Source organism: Protomyctophum bolini (genome assembly GCF_963924005.1).
Source record: "Protomyctophum bolini genome assembly, chromosome: 10".
NCBI classification, from domain to species: Eukaryota; Metazoa; Chordata; class Actinopteri; order Myctophiformes; family Myctophidae; genus Protomyctophum; species Protomyctophum bolini.
In genome coordinates this window covers 8646629-8666257 of record NC_137871.1, presented here as the reverse complement: position 1 = coordinate 8666257, position 19629 = coordinate 8646629, and the positions used below count along the sequence as shown (strand labels likewise).

At 40.5% G+C, this 19629-nt stretch overlaps 2 protein-coding genes across 2 annotated transcripts; one reads left to right on the top strand and one right to left on the bottom strand.

The window, feature by feature from the left end:
- Positions 1 to 2825: 2825 nt before the first annotated feature.
- Positions 2826 to 6969, bottom strand: LOC308322740 (sorting nexin-12-like). Its single transcript, XM_080774146.1, has 4 exons — positions 6766 to 6969; positions 5470 to 5565; positions 4977 to 5101; positions 2826 to 4709 (listed from the first exon to the last, which is right to left on the bottom strand). The coding sequence occupies exons 1-4, from the start codon at positions 6928 to 6930 to the stop codon at positions 4607 to 4609; spliced, it is 489 nt and encodes a 162-aa protein (XP_080630272.1). The 5' UTR covers positions 6931 to 6969; the 3' UTR covers positions 2826 to 4606.
- A 2906-nt stretch (positions 6970 to 9875) lies between these two features.
- On the top strand, positions 9876 to 18472 carry foxo4 (forkhead box O4). Its single transcript, XM_080774177.1, has 3 exons — positions 9876 to 12075; positions 12710 to 14180; positions 15009 to 18472. Exons 1-2 carry the CDS (start codon positions 11659 to 11661, stop codon positions 14156 to 14158), a joined length of 1866 nt encoding a protein of 621 aa, XP_080630303.1. The 5' UTR covers positions 9876 to 11658; the 3' UTR covers positions 14159 to 14180; positions 15009 to 18472.
- Positions 18473 to 19629: the final 1157 nt, after the last annotated feature.

Sequence of the window (19629 nt, the reverse complement as noted above, 5' to 3'; positions counted from 1 at the left end):
TGTGTGTGTGTGTGTGTGTGTGTGTGTGTATATATATATATATATATATAATATATATATATATATATATATATATAGAGAGAGAGAGAGAGAGAGAGAGAGAGAGAGAGAGAAGTTGATGTAAATGACTGAGCTGATTGCCTTGCATGCGACAGCATTTTGCTGTACTGTAGTAGTCTTTCTCCCCCCAAAAAACATGTGCAGTATTCTACAATGTACAGGGTACGGCATATGAACGCACAGAGGCTAATTCTGAGGGGTCAACTGTTATATTTCAATTTTATATACACCCAGGCATGAAAGAAAGCAACACACATTTACATTCCATTATGAGCAAAATAACATTGAAATGATGACTCACGTACACTGACTGTCGGATGTATGTTGTCCTTGCAGGAAAGGTGCAGAATGGTGTTTCGACAGAAGATCTACTGGGGTTCTGGCAGACGTTGTTGTCAAGCATCACAGAGACATGACTACGTGAAGGCACTCCCCTTTTACAAGAGGTATGTTTACAGACAGCAGAGGAAACATGGTTGTAGTGACATTCATTATAGCATAAATGTGAACCCCAATAACATGTTCATAAGAACACATCAAAAGTTATTGTAGGAGCTGGCAGAATAACTATGTCTTACGAAGACAACTGAGAATGAGTGAAATAATGTTGTGATTAAACAGCATATTTTGTCTTAGTGGTTGTCTCATTCTCTGTGAGTGTTGGTATTATGCCATATACCCATGAAGTAAGTACTTTGTTCCAGGTTCCCATAACACTACAGTCCTCAGTGTTAATTCATTCATTACAGCCAGGTTCAGTTGGTTCTATTTGTACACTCTACGGAGTAAAATTAAATACTAAGTAGTAGGGCTGTTGAGGGCTCTCTCTGTTGAAAAATAACAGTAGACATAGATAACTGGATTTGTGTTTTAATAAAGTACAATGACTTATGAATCATTTTATATGAAATGTGCATGAAATGTTTAGAATGTTAAATTCTGAGTAGCATATGTGATCATATATAGCGTATAGCTGTAAAAAGAAAAAAAAAGAAATGAATACAATTAAAAATCATTAAAAAAGCAGCAATACATTTGAAAATTATAAAAACGAAAAGATGTAGGCCTACTGTAAATAAATGACAAAGCTGAGGTGATCAACAGCAAAGTCAGCGAGACAAAAGATTGAACTCTTTGGTCGAGTATGAAGCTGATGATCAACATCTCCAATAATATCATATCAAACCGTAAGATTATAGAAAATGTTATCATCCGACTGCCATTTGTAAGACTATTAAACTAAGTAATAAGCAAACATAAAAAAGTAAAAAATTAAAATAAAGACTGGCCATGTTCCAACTTTTCATGTTAGTACTAATAGTTGTCTCACTGATCAAGATGTTTGAACATAAAACAATTATTGATGGTTCAATTATCGATGGTTCAATTATAGGTCAACAGTTAAGCCTGTTGGTATGTTGGTACATTGGTAAAAAGCTATTCTACACTTACTTACCAGCTTCTATTACTGTGCTATCTGAGCAAAAAGAAGACATTTCTCGCGACAACATCTTCTGATCACTCCATTTCCATTAGCATTGGAAAAGTAATACGGTATATACTTACGTGTGTGTGTGTGTGTGTGTGTGTGTGTGTGTGTGTTTAGAAATACAGCATGTGTTCTGTATAGCCTCGGAAACCCAGACGTTTTATTTAACATTCTGTACTGTTATTGACATTTCTTTCTCAGAAACAAATTTGTTCTGAATGTCTGACCAAAGTTAAAAAAAGCCAAATAAGTGGTAATGTTTGCTAGTTACACTGCACGTTATCTGGCGATGAAATGCAATTAATTATGATACTGCAAGGTCTACTCTACTGTATAAAAACAATGGACGTTTAATAATCCTCACAGAGATCAGACATGCAGTTGTGTTCTAACTGACAGCTGTAGGTGGGTAGAGATAAATGTTGTCATAAGATGAAATAGGGTTACATAGAAATACACCCATTACTAGTCTTTAAATACCTATTAACTGCTTAAACTATACTTAGTTGACTGCAGTCCCCCAGACGTCTATACCAGTGGTTCAAACCTTTCAGGCCGAGACCCAAAAGACAGATTAGACATTTGCCCCCGGACCCAAACTAGTGAAAAATAGCAGATCTACAAGCACACGTGTCGCTTCACACTCCGTTGCAAACTTGTAGACCGGCAATTTTGTAAATTATTTGTATTATTCATGGAATTTCTTAGATTTGTTCGTTGTATAAAATTATTATTATTATTTTGAAATGGATTCTTTTTTTATGTATGAAAGGAAAATGGGATTTTTACTCTAGCCGTGAGCCATAAAACTTGGCCTGTGACCCACAAATGGGTTTGGGAACCACTGGTCTATACTGCTGTTATCTTGTACACCAATTATCTTTGGTGAAACTATCCAATCTACAAGCTCACATATTGCACATGTTCTGAGCTTGTACATCAGCTAGCGTAGGCGAATGTTTGCCCCAGAATAAGGACGCTAGGGTTCATGCATGTCACTGTCTGGACACACCCCTTGAATGTCACTCTAGACACATGTGAACCCTTGCATGTCACTCTAATGTTTAATTTATACTTCATGTGTGGTCGACACATACCTCTGGCTACCGAATAACTGTTTAGGCATCTACTTGTGCATAGGTGACATTTAGAGCCCGACTGATGGCAGATTTTTGGCTTGGATGCCCATGTTCCAAGTTCTAGACCTAGACCAACAATTACTGATGTTTTGACCAATATTTTGTTAAAAAGTGAAAACACTTAACTTACAAGCATATTAACAGAACTTTCTTTTATTTAACCACTTATGCCCAATTCAAACATGTAAAAAAAATGCCCATCCAAGTAACAAGCTTGTAGATCTGCAATTTTTGAAAGATTTACTTTTGAAATGTTCGCCTATACCGAGCTTCCCTGGTTAAAAATCATTAATCAGCTGCATAATTGCCGATACCGATGTCGTCAGAAAAGTCAAATAATGGCTCTAGTCTAGTCAGTCACATCATCATTGTCTGTTTGACAGATATATGTAAGGAATGTGTACAGTACAGAAACAGTACAGGTTATGCAAAACATGTGTCATAGAAAGTAACACAATTTGGACAGTCAAATTCAAGAGTCACAAACATGCTTACATTTCCTACCAACCACCTAAACCCTATGACACAAAGTGACAACAAAATGGAAAATCAATACCTGACAGACTGTTTAGAACTTTACCTATCAGGGATGAACAATGGAATTATAACATTAAACATGTAGTCCTAACTCCTTGACATTGACGTGTTCTGTAACACACTGGTTCCCAAAGTGGGATTCTGGGACCCCCAGTGTCCTTGGGACGGATTCCAGAGGGTCCCCAGCAAAATGAGGAACAGTTTAAACAATTGTTCCCCATTTTTATTTTTTAGCTATTCAAAAATAGACAATCTACAAGCTCACAACGCATCCCTGGCATAATATTTGTCAAATAGTGGTCCAGTGCCAAATACATCAATTTGGGGGTCCTTGACATGAACAATGGTTGAGAACCAGTGCTGTAACGTATGTTCTGCAAATCAGGTTTTGCAATATACCGTTGCACTACACTACAGCATGCAGCATATTCAAGTCCTGTGTATCCATATATGCTGTGGACAGTCCTGTGTTAAGGGATGGATTGATGGTACACAGTAAAAAGCCTCAGAGTTAAGTTAAAGAAAAACGTTGCTGATTTTCAACCTAAATACCATTGTTCTGACGTGAGGAAATCAATATGAATAAATCAAGTGGCAAAGAAAAATAGCCTATGGGTTCTTCAACGGGGGGGTGGTCCGAGATTCCTAGCCTAGGGGGTCTTCAGATACTACAGGGGCCAGGGGGGGTGTTGGCCAAACTTCTGAGCAATAAGGATTTTGGTATCACCACAAAATGTGTCTGAAAATATGTCATGAATTATGACTTTATCTGCTTGACACAGTGGTGAAACAGTCATCTACATAAGCATATTGATATCCATGAGATAATGGTCATCAACTAATTTATCAGAGAGACTGACGTCTGTGCACAATGATACGAGATGCATGTTCTGTTCCCGTTCATTCTGTTCTTATCCTTGTTTTCATATCTGCTAGGTGCGTTGTGTGTCCAGTCAGTGTCCATGTCCAAAACTGTATATATATTTCTGTGTGTTAGATGGAGACTAACAACAATATACATCAACCACCATAGCAAAGATTATGTATAAAGAAATATGCGTAGTTTCACATCACTTTTTGCATTTTGTTGCCATGTCAGCATTTTGCAGAGAAATACAGAAGACATGGGGTTGTTGATCTCCTCACCTCAGAACAATGGGGAAATCATGGAAACATTCCATTTGTAAAACCTCTGAGTTAACTTAACATTAAGGATTTTACTGCGTGCCAAGTACCAAAGGAAATCCCATCTCATCTCTGAACCTCCTACTTGACAATAAGGGTGTTCGTGAATCCTGAGCTTTATGAGCTGGAGTTACAATATAGCCAAGGAAATGAGAACGGCAACTCCTACACCATTCAACCACCACCCTTGTTCCTCCTACTGACTTTGTTTCCCTGGGATGTAGTTCCGGTCCACGTTCTCCTCCAAGAGGAACATGTGTAGGCAACGTTCATTCTGAGCCAGGGGATGACCTGCAATTCTGGTAAAGAACATGACAATGCAGAGGTTTATTTAGTCCCCTATTTTAAATACAGGAAGAAGAGTGGTTGACTTATCAGGGTGTATGTCTGTAGGTATCAGGAAGTACATAAATGATCCTCATAAGTTCACAAGCCTTCTGAGGAATACATGCTCTCAGATTTTCCTAATACTGTACAGTATATATACTTAACCGCAGCATTGTAAATGAAAATCAGTATTTAAAATAAAGACAAAATCTATAATAATGAAAATAAACGGTGTGCACCTGTTGATAAACTGCTCAAGACCTGCCCTTCGCTCTTCAATGAAGGCCTCTTCAAATATCCCTTCATCTCCACGGAAAGGTAGCTGTCTCGACAGAGCTTTACCAGGGAGGGATGGGACCACAATCTGTAGAAAACAATGTAACAGTTACATTTAAGACATTTTCTCTGCAACAGTATCTATCAAACAATTACATGTAAAATATGTTTTAACCAATTTGTGACTATGAAATATTTTATAAATCTATCATCTATCAATGTATCGCTTATTGCATGATGTTTTATTTTTACATTTCTAATACAATTATCATTTTTATATAATTATATCCTGTGCTTTTAATGTATTACTAAATCTGTTTTTTTCTTTTATACTTTTGTTTGGAAATAATTTATGTTAGGGTCATACAATGGTTGCTGAAGGTGAAATACATTTTGATGATGACTAATCAATAAAACTGTATTACTATTTGTATAAGCTACTGCATAATGTCATACCTTGCTATCTCTTTCCAGCTCATTCTTCAGCCACTCAAAGTCACTGTACCTTCTGTGCACAGTGGACTCTTTCAGTTTGAAAACGGGTAGGTTTGTCTAAAACATGGAAAGGGAAACGCATGTTAGTGCATACCAAGACCACTGTCTTACCAAAATACCAAAACTACACTGCCAAATTTGCCTAGACATTCATGGCTTGTGCTACTGCAGTTAACTAGTAGCACAAGCAAATCTCCCTGGTGAATGTCTAGGCAAATTTGGTTCCCTTTATAGAAACATGGCATGTATCTCTCTCTCGAACAGAAAAAACATTGTTCAAGCCAATCTGCAAATTAATCTTAAAGATGGAGTGCCGTGACCCCCCGTAAAACATGATCATCAGGTAGGCTATTATGATTATACAAAAACGTGTACAGAAAGTGTTACAATTATGTTTTTATGTGGCCACACCCACCACCTCATTAAGTATACCTGGTTTTCACCTAAGCACCACACATCTGAACTTAAGCCTCGCCCACAGCTGTTGCTGTATGATAATGGGGGAGGGGTTATCATTATGAATCTATGATGTCACAAAAAGTGGTGTGTTTCAATTGGGCATTTTGACTCAAAGGCTTTCAGATTTCAGGAAGAAACCAAAACTACACAGCTGGGTAGACATATTTGAATATTATATTTATAACCACACCTGGGGGTCTATTAGAATAATGTTAACTCCATAGGCTTATTATACAAACAGAAAACGTACAAAAATCACGGCACTCCATCTTTAACTTCTAGTAAAAAACCAAACTCGGAAACACTTGGATGCATAGTTGATCAATGTGAATACAGTGAAACATAACAGTTTACAATGCAAATGTGTACTGATCCATTCCCCTGTAAACAGGACAGGATGCCTTGCCTTATCCTGAAGATCATTCTCTAGAATAGACTACTGCCAGCTTGATTATAGCTAAACTGGGTCATTGGGATTCACACGCCTTGGAGCCAAAACATACAGTAAACATATATACGGCTCTATCCCCATGGCTAGAATCCAAACATGAGACATTTCAATTCTCAGACAAGTTGGGGCAGACATTTGCTGCACGTTCTTAATCCGTTCTTGTTTCAAAGTAGGCTTAATGTTTCAGTGGAAAAAGTCAATTTACCTGACATTAACAAATAAACCGTCGAGAATCTAAATATAATTCCGGTATTACTTAACAGAAGGATCTTGTCCTTGAAATACCCCTCAACTTTAGATAACCGCAATAACTTGTACCGACAAGCGGACTGGACAACAGAACTCACCCGCATTCTCACGTCATACGTGGTGTATCTGGTACGACCCACGCCCACAGTCTGTGGATTAGAAACATCAATTTCAAGAAAATTGCTCGGAGCTCCATATGCGTCTGTGAGATCCTGGGGTTTGGAGTTTAATCGTCGAGTATCTACAAACGTAGGATCAGACATGATGTTTTCTTTCTGGTCTCAAGCATAGGTCTCAAGTCAGCTGCCGTTCTCTGTGAGAAAGAGTTCCTGCTTTGCAGCCAATGGAAATTCAGCAAAGGCGGTGCGAATTGAACAGAATGCGATGAATTCCTTTCTGTTCTGAATTCAGTGTTCTACGCCAATGCATGTGCCTTATGATTATGTATTGTGTAGGTATACGCTATCTGTGCAGTAGCTAGGTATAATTTGTCAAATAACTATTATTCTCATTCGCACATTTTGTGGTGCATAGTCAAATGTATTTAATTATTTTGTTCAATAGACATATAGGCTATTGGTTGCATACCATTATGCAAAACTATTGGAAAAACTACTATGGGCCAAGAAACTTCAGAATACATAATTAAAATATAACTTCAATATTATTAAGCTGTTTTCTTTTATTGATTGATTGAAATATTTATTAACAGTTTGCAGAATTACAGTACATTTCAAGCACAAACTCAATACAAAGACTGTTAACTGTGAGTGGGCGACCCAATTAAGCATTACACTTGTTTACAACAGGGTCCACCATGTTCAATTCATCAAAACATTTAGAGACGTACAAATAGACACTTCGATATAGTCAAAGAACAACAGGAATGCATCATAATGGAGGTAAAAAGGGAAAATAAACATACAGTGAGGGAAAGGGGGGGATTCAGATTTTACGGGTGCCAGTTTCGAATTGCAGCCGTCCGTAGGTGCCCTTTGAGAGCGGTTTTGAAGGAGTCAAGGGATTCACAAGTCTTAATCACTGATGGTAGGGCGTTCCACATTTTGGTGGCATGAGAGTGAAAATAATTGTTAAACGCACATCATAACGTGGCATAGGCCTACTTTGAACAAAAACGAAAGAAAGAAAGAAAGAATTCATAAAAAAATTTAAGTAGGGTCCGTCTCTCGTGCCAACGGTGCCATTTCACAGCAGAAATGTAGTAGGCCTAGCCGCCTAGGCCTACATTGGCACAAGATAGAGCAAGATGTTCCTCAATAATGGATGTCATTGGACAGTAAAATAAGCAATAGCCTACATTACAATGTAAACATTCAAATATATAATATTGATAAGGGCCACAGATCATCCTTAATTGTTACAGCTTACCATTTTTTGGGGGGGAAAGGGGCACTCTGAGGCAAAAGGGCAGGCCCATGAAGCCCCAAGGCCCCCTGCCTGCACGTATGAGGCCTAGCTTGTATGGCACATTTTTCTTTTCTTTCCTGTGCCATGAAATGTGATGATTTGATTGGCTGAGCACGGAATGTGATGATGTATAAGATGATAACTTATAAGAGACACTTCACAAGTGTAATTTTTTTTGTATTTTTCCTATATTTACATACCATGGGAATAGTCACACCAAGGCCCAGGGGCCACATTTCCCTGGTGGAACTATTATTTTAAACTTGTAAGGAACATCTCATTCAGCGCAGGCACACGTGAGATTCCATGTGCTCTAAACTGACTGGGCCACGGCCCGCGTGGCCCAGTGGACCCTACACCGGTGATCTGCCGCCGTCTCTTCCTGGTTCTTAGCAAGGACTGTCTAAAAAGGACGAGACGCGAAGACAACATGGCGTCGTACGGGCGACGCAATGTTGCTCCATGGTGCAAGCATTTCCGGGAATCTGGCCGTCGCGGCATTCAGCCACGTGGGTGGAGAAGAGATGCCGGCAGACAGCGGCTTTTGGCCACACATAGAATCCTGGTGTGCTTACACCCATAGCGGATGAGCTTAGGGAGAGATAAGGGTGATTTCACGTGCAAAAAAGCATTCGTTTTGCAAGAAAAACACTCCTTGGGCTAAATTCGGCCATAGCAACTTTCCCAAATGTGATGACCTCATCACATTTGTGATGCCGTTTTTAGCCCAAGGAGTGTTTTTTGTGTAAAACGAATGCTTGGAATGGATTCGTAGGTGTGCTTACACTGATAGGGTATTAAGCACACCTAGGATTCCATGCGTGGACAAAAGCCGCTCGTAGCCGGCGTCCACCAGCTGTCTAAAAACCAGGAAGAGACGCCGGCCATGAGTGGCTTTTCGCCGCCCATAGAAGCTCGGGTGTGCCTGCGCTGATATGGGGCCCTATACATACAGTAGGCTAGAGTTACAGCAGAGTTTTACACTTCTACATAACTCGTGACCATTGCTCTGATCAGCGCAACACATAGGCAGTGGTGGAAAGTAACTAAGGCCTACTTTTATTTGAGTACTGTAGTAGGCCTATTAAGTACAATTTTCAGTAGGCTACTTTTACTTCTACTCTACAAATGTTGTACTTAACTTGTCTTTTACTCCACTACAATTATTTGACAACTTTAGTTACTAGTTACTTTGTAGATTTTGATTAGGTCTATAACAAAACTTAACCACTTCAGCCCTATACACATTTCGGCCATTTGAAAATAGCAGATCTACAAGCTCACAATGTAGATCTGCTATTTCAAAAAAATATTATACATTTTACATTTTGAAATGAGACGGTCTACATAATGAGTACTTTTACTTTGGTTTAATACCAATACTTTTGTACTTTTACTCAAGTTAAGTAGGCCTACATTTTGGATTCCAGACTTCTACTTGCAACAAAGTATTTCTATATTGCAGTATTTATACTTTTACTCTAAGTAAAAAATGTGAGTACTTTTTTCCTAGATTTGAAGGCAACGTCAGCCTATTTTTGTATTGCCTTTTTTCCCACCGTTCGCATTCGGCTAGCCATATGGGTCATTGGTCATTATTAGCTTTGTATATTAACAGGTGTACACGTTACATAACGTCTTATCGCTCAGGTAAACTGGGGTTGGTTCCCTCCTTGTTTACGTCCCAACTGCTGTCACATGACTGACTCCAATTCCCGGCATACCCCCTATGCGCGCATGCGCAGAATGCGTCGTCTGACAGTGGTAAACAGACGTCAGAAGGGAGTCTTCGCCTCGAGTCAAAACACACACATACACACACTCACGGAGGGGAAAAAAACCCAAACAAAAACAAAACAAAAAAAGATACAACACAAGTGGATATTCGGACGTGTTTAACGGACAGAAGTCGAACAAAACTCTCCGGTAAACTGAAACGGAATCACAAAGTACCCGAGCGGAGTTCTGCTTTTGTGGACTTTTTTTTTTTCTTCCCGAGGATTTCAAACTGTGAAGTAGCCGTGGGGAGCTGCTAGCTAGGCGGCTACTATCGTGGCGGCGGTGGTGAGTTGTTGCATCGGGTGCCGACGGACGGAGACGCTCTCTGGAGTCTGGACGGTTTAAACTTTGAGAAGTTCGTCTCGAACGCCCTGTGCGTGACGGTGAGACCGGGGCCTGGCCCGCCCGACCTCCCCGGTCAGGTTGAGGGCTTTCTCGTGTCCGTCCGTCCGTCCCGAGCAGCATCGTGTTGAACAGAGGAGAGAGAGAAACATGGCAGTCCTCCTCGGTGACACGCGCCTGCCCACAATGTGGCTGAACGTCCAGACCTGAACGACACAAAAAACAACCCGCTTTTACTTTGGTTTTGTTTTTTTCCATCCCCACACACACACGTAGCTTGACATTTGTCTTTATCCCCTTATTGTCTTTATTATTATTTATTATGGTTATTATTTAACGTTAACTTAACAACCAGAAGGCTCCTTATAGATTCGTTTGTTTAACTTTTATTGCGTGTATTAAGAGCCACCAGACAGTTGGCTAATAAGTCCTCATTGGTTTGTGTTTGACTGAGACTTTTACGCTCACAAAGTAATTTCGTGTACAATTAGGCGAAAACACGGACAGTTTTATATATATTTTTCTCCCGGTGTTAAAAATTTGCTAAAATTTGCTCAGATAATCAAGTGTCTGATTGGTTTTGGGTGTTTGTTTTAGGTTGATTGTCAGATTGGTATGATTTAAAGCAGAGGTTTACTGTAGTTTCTGCACCATGTGGAGGAACTAAACAGACATCACGTTGTTTACAAGTGGAGACTGAGCGGCTCCGTTAAGAAGCTCTTTTGTAACAGTGACCCACTGTGGCGGCTGGATTTAATCCTTATTTGCCCTCACAGGTTTAGACAAAAAATAAAAAAGCACGTACGCTTGTAAATGACAAAGTGGCACGAGCTAATATATTTGACGAGAATGGTACAAAGAATAGATTTTTAACTGATTTAAAATAGACTATTTTCGACTACCCCAGTCAACAGATTTGTTAAATAATTGAAGCGCATGCCATTAGTTAAAATTTATGTAATTTTACAGTACATTTCTGTCATTTCTTATTACTATATATATATATATATATATATTTTATACCCAAGTGTATTACGATTAATTCCCACCACGTTCCTTTTGTTATTATTCAAACAAAGGAATTCCCTTCCACGCCCTCCTTTATCTAAATCGGAAGGTTTATGATAGTTACTATTAAGGAGATTATTTAGGTTCCCCTAATCTCCAATCTCAGGATTAACTGAAGCTGTTGGTGTATTCAGATTATTGTCTTTTTCTAGACCTATTATTCACCCCCTAGTGGAGAAAACATATTGTGTCAGAAAATATAAACTCTCAATATTTTCTTTTTATACTACATTGACTAGAATCAAACTTATTTATTTGTTCAGCTTTTAATGTTTTGATCAATACCTCTCTGGTCAGTGTTGTGGACTTGGGGTGCGTTGGTAGCACAACTACGCCATCTCAGTGGGTTATAGTGACCCAACAAACCTTTCACTATGGCGGACTCATCGATGCCCCCAATAGACCCAGATTTTGAGCCTCAGAGCCGACCCAGGTCATGCACGTGGCCACTGCCGAGACCTGACATCTCAGCTGTCAAACCGGAGGGCCCAGAGTCTGCAGCTGGGACCCCACCTGCCGACGAAGACAAGCAGGATATCCAGCCAATCACGTCTGAGCCTGAGAAAGTTACTGTGTCCGAGGGAGGAGGCGTTGCCGGAGCCGCAGCGCCTCGGAAGGGCTCTTCCAGACGCAACGCTTGGGGCAATCAGTCGTACGCTGACCTCATCAGCCAGGCCATTGATGGCTCCCCCGAGAAGCGGCTCACCCTGGCACAGATATACGACTGGATGGTGAAAACTGTGCCTTACTTCAAAGACAAAGGGGACAGCAACAGCTCGGCAGGGTGGAAGGTAATATAAAATAATGAATCAATAAATAATAAAGTTTTACTGATTGAGGTCTTGACAAAATCCTTTTTTCCAGACTGTAGTAGTCTCAAGACAGAAAAATGGAAAATGTATGTCATCAAACATATTTATTTCAATTCAAAGGAGCTTTTTAAGCATGAGAAATCATAAATGTACATTACCAAAGCAAGTGTCAAAAGCACAACACCGGGCGCCGATGGCCTAGTAGCGATAGCGGCTAAGACTCAACCATATAATAGGCTATAAAGCAGCCTGACAGTGTGTCGCAGGTTCGATTCCCGAGCCCGGCAACCATTGCTGCGTGTCATGTCACTACCTGTTTCCTGTCACTCTCCACTACTACTATCCAAATAAAGGCAGAAAAGCCCCAAAACAAATCTTAAAAACAAAAGCACAACACCAGACCAGCACACTAAGCACAGTATATAGACATAATACTTTGTATAACGGCTGCAGCATTCTTTGAGTTTCAGGTTTTGAATTGTTAATTCATTTGTAAAATAAACAAGCTGCTAAGTAAAATAACAAAACTGATTAGTATACATTTAGCTGCACATGCATGCATGGCTTCCTTTGTAATGACCCCCCCCCCCTTCTCTTTCTTTCTCCTTCTCAGAATTCAATCCGCCACAATTTATCACTCCACAATAAGTTCTTGAGGGTTCATAATGAGTCAACAGGGAAGAGCTCCTGGTGGATGCTGAACCCTGAAGGGGGAAAGACGGGGAAGGCCCCCCGTCGCCGCGCAGCCTCCATGGACAACAGCAGCAAGCTCCTGAAGAGCCGCATGAGAGCCAAACAGACCAAAAAACAGGCTGTAGCCGCAGGCCTGGCAGGGGCCAGTGGATCGCAGCAGGGGGACGGTGGTACCGGCTCAGGTGGAGCGGACAGCCCCAACTCCTCCCAGCAATTCCCCAAATGGGGAGTCAACAGCAGTAGTCCTTCGTCTCGTGGCAGCCTCGATGACCCCGACATGTGGACTAGCTTCCGGTCACGCACCGGCTCCAACGCTAGCACGCTGAGCGGCCGCCTGTCGCCCATCGGTCCCGGGCAGGAAGAGGAGGACGATCTGCCCGAGGAAGGCCTGCTGGGGAGCTACTCCGCCGGCAACCTGCCTCCCACCTTCGCAGAGACCCTCATGGAGGAACTCGACCTGATTGATAACCTGACGCTGATGCAGGGTGGGGCTAGCCCCAGCACTGCTCCCCCAGCCCCACCTACTCCATTGCCCTCTGCCTCCACCCTGCTGCCTCGAGGCTCTAGTTTCCCCACTTTCCGTCCACTGCAACCATCCAACCTCCCGCAGACCTCCACACAGACCGGGGGACAATTGTCCACCTCGCCATGTGGAGCCAATAGCTCCAAGCCATTAAACTTTGGCAACTCCCTGTTCAACCCCCTGCCTAGCCCTGGCTCTCGTGGGAGTGGCCACTATGGCGGCCATGTTCCCTCCAGCCTGGAGGCTCTGCTGACCTCAGACTCTCCTCCACCCACTGATGTCTTGATGACCCAGGTGGACCCTCTTATGATGGGACTTGGCGGTGCCATGGTGGGTGGAAGGTCCAAACCCAATCAGCTGCTGTTGGGTAAAGGACTGGAGCCCAACACAGTGGCACCCCTGGTGCTCCAGTCTCAGCTGCAGTCCCAACAACACCATCTACACCACCATCAACACCCCCACCAGCACCCTTCTCAGATGGGGCTGGGGATGATCCTACCCGGTATGGCCCAGGACCCCTCCCAACTCTCCGCTCTCAAAGCCCAGCATGCCCAGTTGCCAGTTATGGGTCCCCATCATGGAGGGGCCATCAGTGGGAATCTGCAAGGCATGGGCCAGTTTGGAACGCCAGCCTGCTTCCTGCCCAGTCAGGACCGACTGCCCACAGACTTGGACATAGAGATGTTCACAGAGAACTTGGATTGTGACGTGGACTACATCATCAACAGTGACCTCATGGATGGAGATGGCATTGATTTCAACTTTGACCCCATACTTCCTGGAGGTCAGGGGTACGCGGGGCCAGCCACCACGCAGAGCTCCACCCACAACTGGGTTCCCAGCTAAATTCTCAATGAACGCTAGCCAGGTAAATTCACAATGGACCACACAATGCTAGCCATGTAAATTCTCAATGAACCACACAATGCTAGCCAGGTAATGAACCAGAAAAGAATCACACGCTGTTAACCCGGAAAGTTGATAATCTTCAAAATGGACAGAGCACTATATCAAACAACACTGCCCAGCACAAGTTCCGAGCAGTGAACATAGCACCCTGGACTCATAATATGGAGACTTGTTCTACCCACTTGCCTAATGGAAATACATCTTCCATACCGAAGTTCAAGACTAATATCTATGCAGTGATTAGTAAAATAACAGCAGTTGAGACGAGTAACGGTAATAAGTCCACACTAATTTTTCCATAATGTATAAATATGGGGTCAAAACAGATAGGCCTTTTCGGGGAGGGGTCAGAATTAATTATGGACTTAGACTGTTATTCGCCTCAACTGCTCAAAATTTCAGCTGTGCAAATCAATTTTCTTCGCAATCCTCTTTAAAAATGTAAACTAAATAAGGACTGCCTTTTACATTAAAATGTATGAGAAATTACTTAAAGGCCACCATTAAAAGGCACTGGTCTGGACTGGAGCTTAAAAATATATATATTACAAAAGTTTTAAAAAGTTCAGAATAGTTTTAACTTCTTTGAGAAATGCAAATATAACATTAGCTGAAGTAAGCTTTAGACAGCACCATTTCTTCATAACAGGCAGACAGTGTGACACACCCTAAGCTACCTCCTAGTTCAAAATTGGTTAAAACATTTCCAAATACACCATGTTGACCGTGAACCTCCAGCTATTAATTACTATGAATTATAACAATGCTTTATCATGTTGTCTTGCAGGTGGTGATCCCCCGATCAAGCTAACCTCATGAAAATATACAACAAAGAATATAACACTCTGTTTAGGACTCAAAGACAAAACCGGACCTCATGTGTCAAGATGTGCCGAGGACAGGAAGAGGGTTTTGGTTACTATGCAAAACTTTTTCCTCCCATTTTAACACTTAATGTAGTTTGGCTGCTAGGCTTCTTTTTTTTTTCCTTCTTCAATCCTAACCGATATTTTTGAGAGATGTGTGACACAAAAGGTTTCAGAGTGAAAAGACAAATCACAACTAACAGCTCCCACCTGCTCAGAATTTAAATCCCATTTATACGACACCTAAAATAGCTTTAGGGTGGATGTGGTACCCATAACCTCCATGGCTTGGTATTGATGACTTGGTGCGGGTCGGAAGAACAGTGTGTGAGTTTTTGGTGAAATGGCCAGTTTTCCATAGAACTGTAGCTTCGTGAACTCTTTGCTAGCATGAAATGCCAGACCTTCAGTATGCTGTGTGGACATCCACGTCGAGAATGCAACGCTCCGCTCTACTGTGCTTTCCTCAGTAGGAATGTAGGAGTCAAATCTGTCAAATCTGAGGTGTCCGCTTGTGGCCCTGTGGCGCCGGTTGGAAGATTTCATGGATGAAACTGGGGATTCAGATGCACAATGAGACTGGCTACACAGTTTGACCATGTGTACTGCTAAATGGTCACATGGTGGTACGATAATGTATGCTTCTGCTTCTTTCTCATTTAAGAGAGAGAGATGAGAAAAAAGCTGATTGTTGTTTTCAATGAAATTTGGTGAGTTAACAGTAAGAGGTTATGTATTTGCAGTTTGGCATTGGTGACTTCAACCCAGTGTTCTTACATGATAGCTAGAAAGAATATCACTTGGAGGGAGATTTTAATCCCTGGTGTGCAGTTAAAACTAACAAAATGAAGAAATGTGATTTGTGAATTCATACAAGGGGGCATTCAAGTTGGTCAAGTGTTATATTGTCTTAGACAGCAGAATGTCTCCTCTGCTGAATGGACTACCTGATTCATATTTCTTTTGTCCCCCTCCTGCGGAGCCTGTACATTTTCAAAGCACTTAGCTTTTCCTGTCATGTGATACACATGGTCACCGAAATTAGGAGACCACAGGCCTCCATGTTAGGTTGTATCATTTCAGCAGATAATTTAAATAACGTTATGTACACATTTTACATAAACGCGCTATGCAGATGTTATCGGGAGAACTAAATGAAATCTTTGAAGGACATTTTAGAGATCACTTCTTGAAGGGTTTTGCTATGTAATGTTTTCCTGGTAATATTGTCGTATATCCCTTTGAATCAGGGACACTGGGGCTTCATGTGAGATTAAACTCACACATTACACTTTGTTATACAAATACTAACAGACCTTTTCAAGAAATTATTACAATGTGCGAGTTTAAAAAAGAATATATTTGACTATAGTTTTAATATACAGTTTAGATGGAGGTAATAAATGAAATAATACATATGAGTATATTACTAATCAAGAAGCAAAATGTTTTTTTTTCTTTTTTTACATTGGAGAAAACAATTTCAGATAATTTTTAACGGTAATTTTCTATACTTTTATTTTTGTAAAGGATGTGATGCATGTAGATTTTTTTTATATAACCAAAGGAACACTACAGATTGCATGGCAGTTAGGTTTAGGGCGCTTTGTATTTAAGTGTAGATACGCTTGCGACATCTGCCTATTGTCACAAAACCTGCCGCTAAAAGACAATGGCGTATGAGGCGACCACGTCAGCTTCACTTCCCAACAATTTGTCACTTATAGCTTCTGGTCGTCGATTGTGAATCTGAAATTGAAAAGATATGTGCTTGAAAGTGTGGTGAGACTAATAACATAATGGCAATGCCCATTGTCATTAAAGTTGAATCCTCATCTCAAAAAATGTATATGATCATGCAACAATTAGCTCTCAGGGCAAATTATCAACTCTGTACAAGAGGAATCAAATGATCGGAATTACAGCCCTTTTGTATTCTTTATTCCAGAGGATATATTTTACACTTAGTTAATTGAACTCTATACTGTATATCAGAACTACCCGTAGGTAATTTCGACTGCCAATATTGAACACACTTGGTAGCATCACATGGACTTTGATCTTTGTTTTTCCCCTTTTTACTTAGACTTTGTTTTGTGTTAGCCTAAGTTTGTATTTCATTACTTGTTCATAACTGGAGAAGTTGGTTTGATGTATTTTCTTTTTTTATCAGAACATTTCCTCCAGGAATGCATCCCTGCTGTTAAGCCTCTGTTAACCCATTTCACTGTAGCCATGTGGATGTCAGCATTTAACCGTGTATAATTTAAAACACACTTGACTGGTGCTAGATGTCATTTATGGCATATCTTGTGTAGCCTATGCCATGATGCGACAGGTGCATTTCTATGTAGATTTCAGGGCCTTTAAATGACCTGTATACCACACAGATGTTGCAATGGTATTAAGCCAGTATATTAGTAGTATACACAGTCTATAACCCCACCCCATGTCCCATTCTCTCTTTTTTTTTAAACATCCCAAAACCCATGTCAATGAACCACTTAAGCCCTATTTTCTTTATTCATAGAATATCTGCTGATCTGCTATTTTTTAAAGCAGCGGCTTTAAAGTGGTTAAAAAAAATATAGATTCAGGTGGAATGATAATTGTATGTGTAAAATGAACCAAATGGGACATTTGATTTTTCATATCTTGTGAAATCACAATGGATGTGATGCTGCATGCATTGTGACATTGTAGATCAGCTGTTCTCAGCGTAAAACAGGATAAATTAAAGGAGGACTTCAACCATTTTCAACTGTCTCTTCAGATAATTGGTCCTCAATGCTCATAAGATGGCACCATTTCGGTCTATTGGTTATTTGTTTCAGATGTGGGCTGTGGACAGTTCTGAAACCCTACTTCAATGATGTTGGGGATACAATCTATTGGAAACTATAGGGCCTAACTCTTCCTGGAAGGTTAGCACACTGAAATTGTACTTGCATCAATAATGTTTGAAATAACCACTGATGCCATAGGAGGAAAGTGATAGTCATAGATTAGGGTAAGGATTCTGAACTGTCCAGCCTACCTCAGACACAAAGCAAGTAGACAGAAATGGTACAATCTTATAATGAACATTAGTGAGGGTGTCCAATTATAGGAAGATATGGTTGAAAGTGCTCCTTTGACATCTCTGCAGAGCTGAATGTATGGCTGAAGTCTCCCCTCTATGTACTTACAGCTGTCTTCATTATTATTTTCTTAATTTTGATAAAAGTAGTACTAGTTACGGTTTTCTTTTGAAGTTTAAATTGCCCCATTTGATACAATATTTGAAAAGGGTTTTTCTATGATTTTCAATTGGGGGGGGGGGGGGGGTGGTATGTTGTGCATAAGCCAATATTTGTATTACTTTGAATTACATTGATAGCTTTTCCTTTTTCTTCTCCCCAATGTTTTCTTTACAAATTGTAAAGTCAGTCAGAGATGACAGTAAACAATTCTGAACAGTGGAAATAAAGTTAATCTGTTTAACCCATTTGGCCAAAGCCATTGATTTGAGCTCGTGTGAATATTACCACAGCTTGGACAGTTACCCTAGAGAGCCACTAGAGGGCAGTGTTATTTTAAAGAACAGACATACTATGTTGACCTACTTATACTCTTACCAGTGCTTAGTCAAAGTAATGACAGAAAACCGTCATGTAAAAGTCTGTCATAGACTTGTGGAAACCTATCCTCATTTCAATCACTAGATCGTCAACGATGATCAAATTAAATAAATTACAGTGGAAAGTGGACAGTTTCCTCATGCTGAAAAGATAAGTGAACTTCAAGGTTCAACAGCTGGTGTTGCCCATTTTGGCAGATGCCATGTTCTTGTAATGTTTTCTTGTATCAGTCTCCTACTTTGACTAGGAGGAATTTCTGTCCTCTGCAGAACTGTTAGTGGGCTCTCTTGTGGTGCCTGATTTAAGTCCACCCATACTCCCATAGCATTTATTTTGGATAACACTTATGGCCCCCTAAGTCAGGGATACTCAAATAGATTTACCTGTGGGCCACATTACAAAAATGGCAAGGGGCCAGGGGCCAGTAGATAAAATTACGACATTAATGATACTTGATAACTTCTCTCTTTCAATTGCTTTATTTTCGCAAAATGTATCAAATTACCATTTCCGCAATTTCCATTTCCGCAATTTCCGCAATTAACATTTCCGCAATTTCTATTTCCGCAATTTCCATTTCCACCATTTCCGCAATTACAATTTCCGCAATTTCCATTTCCGCAATTTCCGCAATTTCCATTTCCAACTATTAATGGCAGCTGGGTTTCATCATTCAAATAAAATAGAATTCTGTCCGTTTAGCTATAAAATTATGTCGGGGAATAGGGATACACAGTATATGTCTTTCATTTGCATTGCATCCCCCCCCCCCCCCAAGCTTTTATTTTCGTTCGAGTAATAGTACAACTCTAATAGTATTACTTATAATAATGTAATTAAAGATAACTTCATTCAGACTTATTTATTTTTATTTCATTTTCCAGATTTTTTTTTCTTCTTTTTTTTAGATTTTCATTGGTGG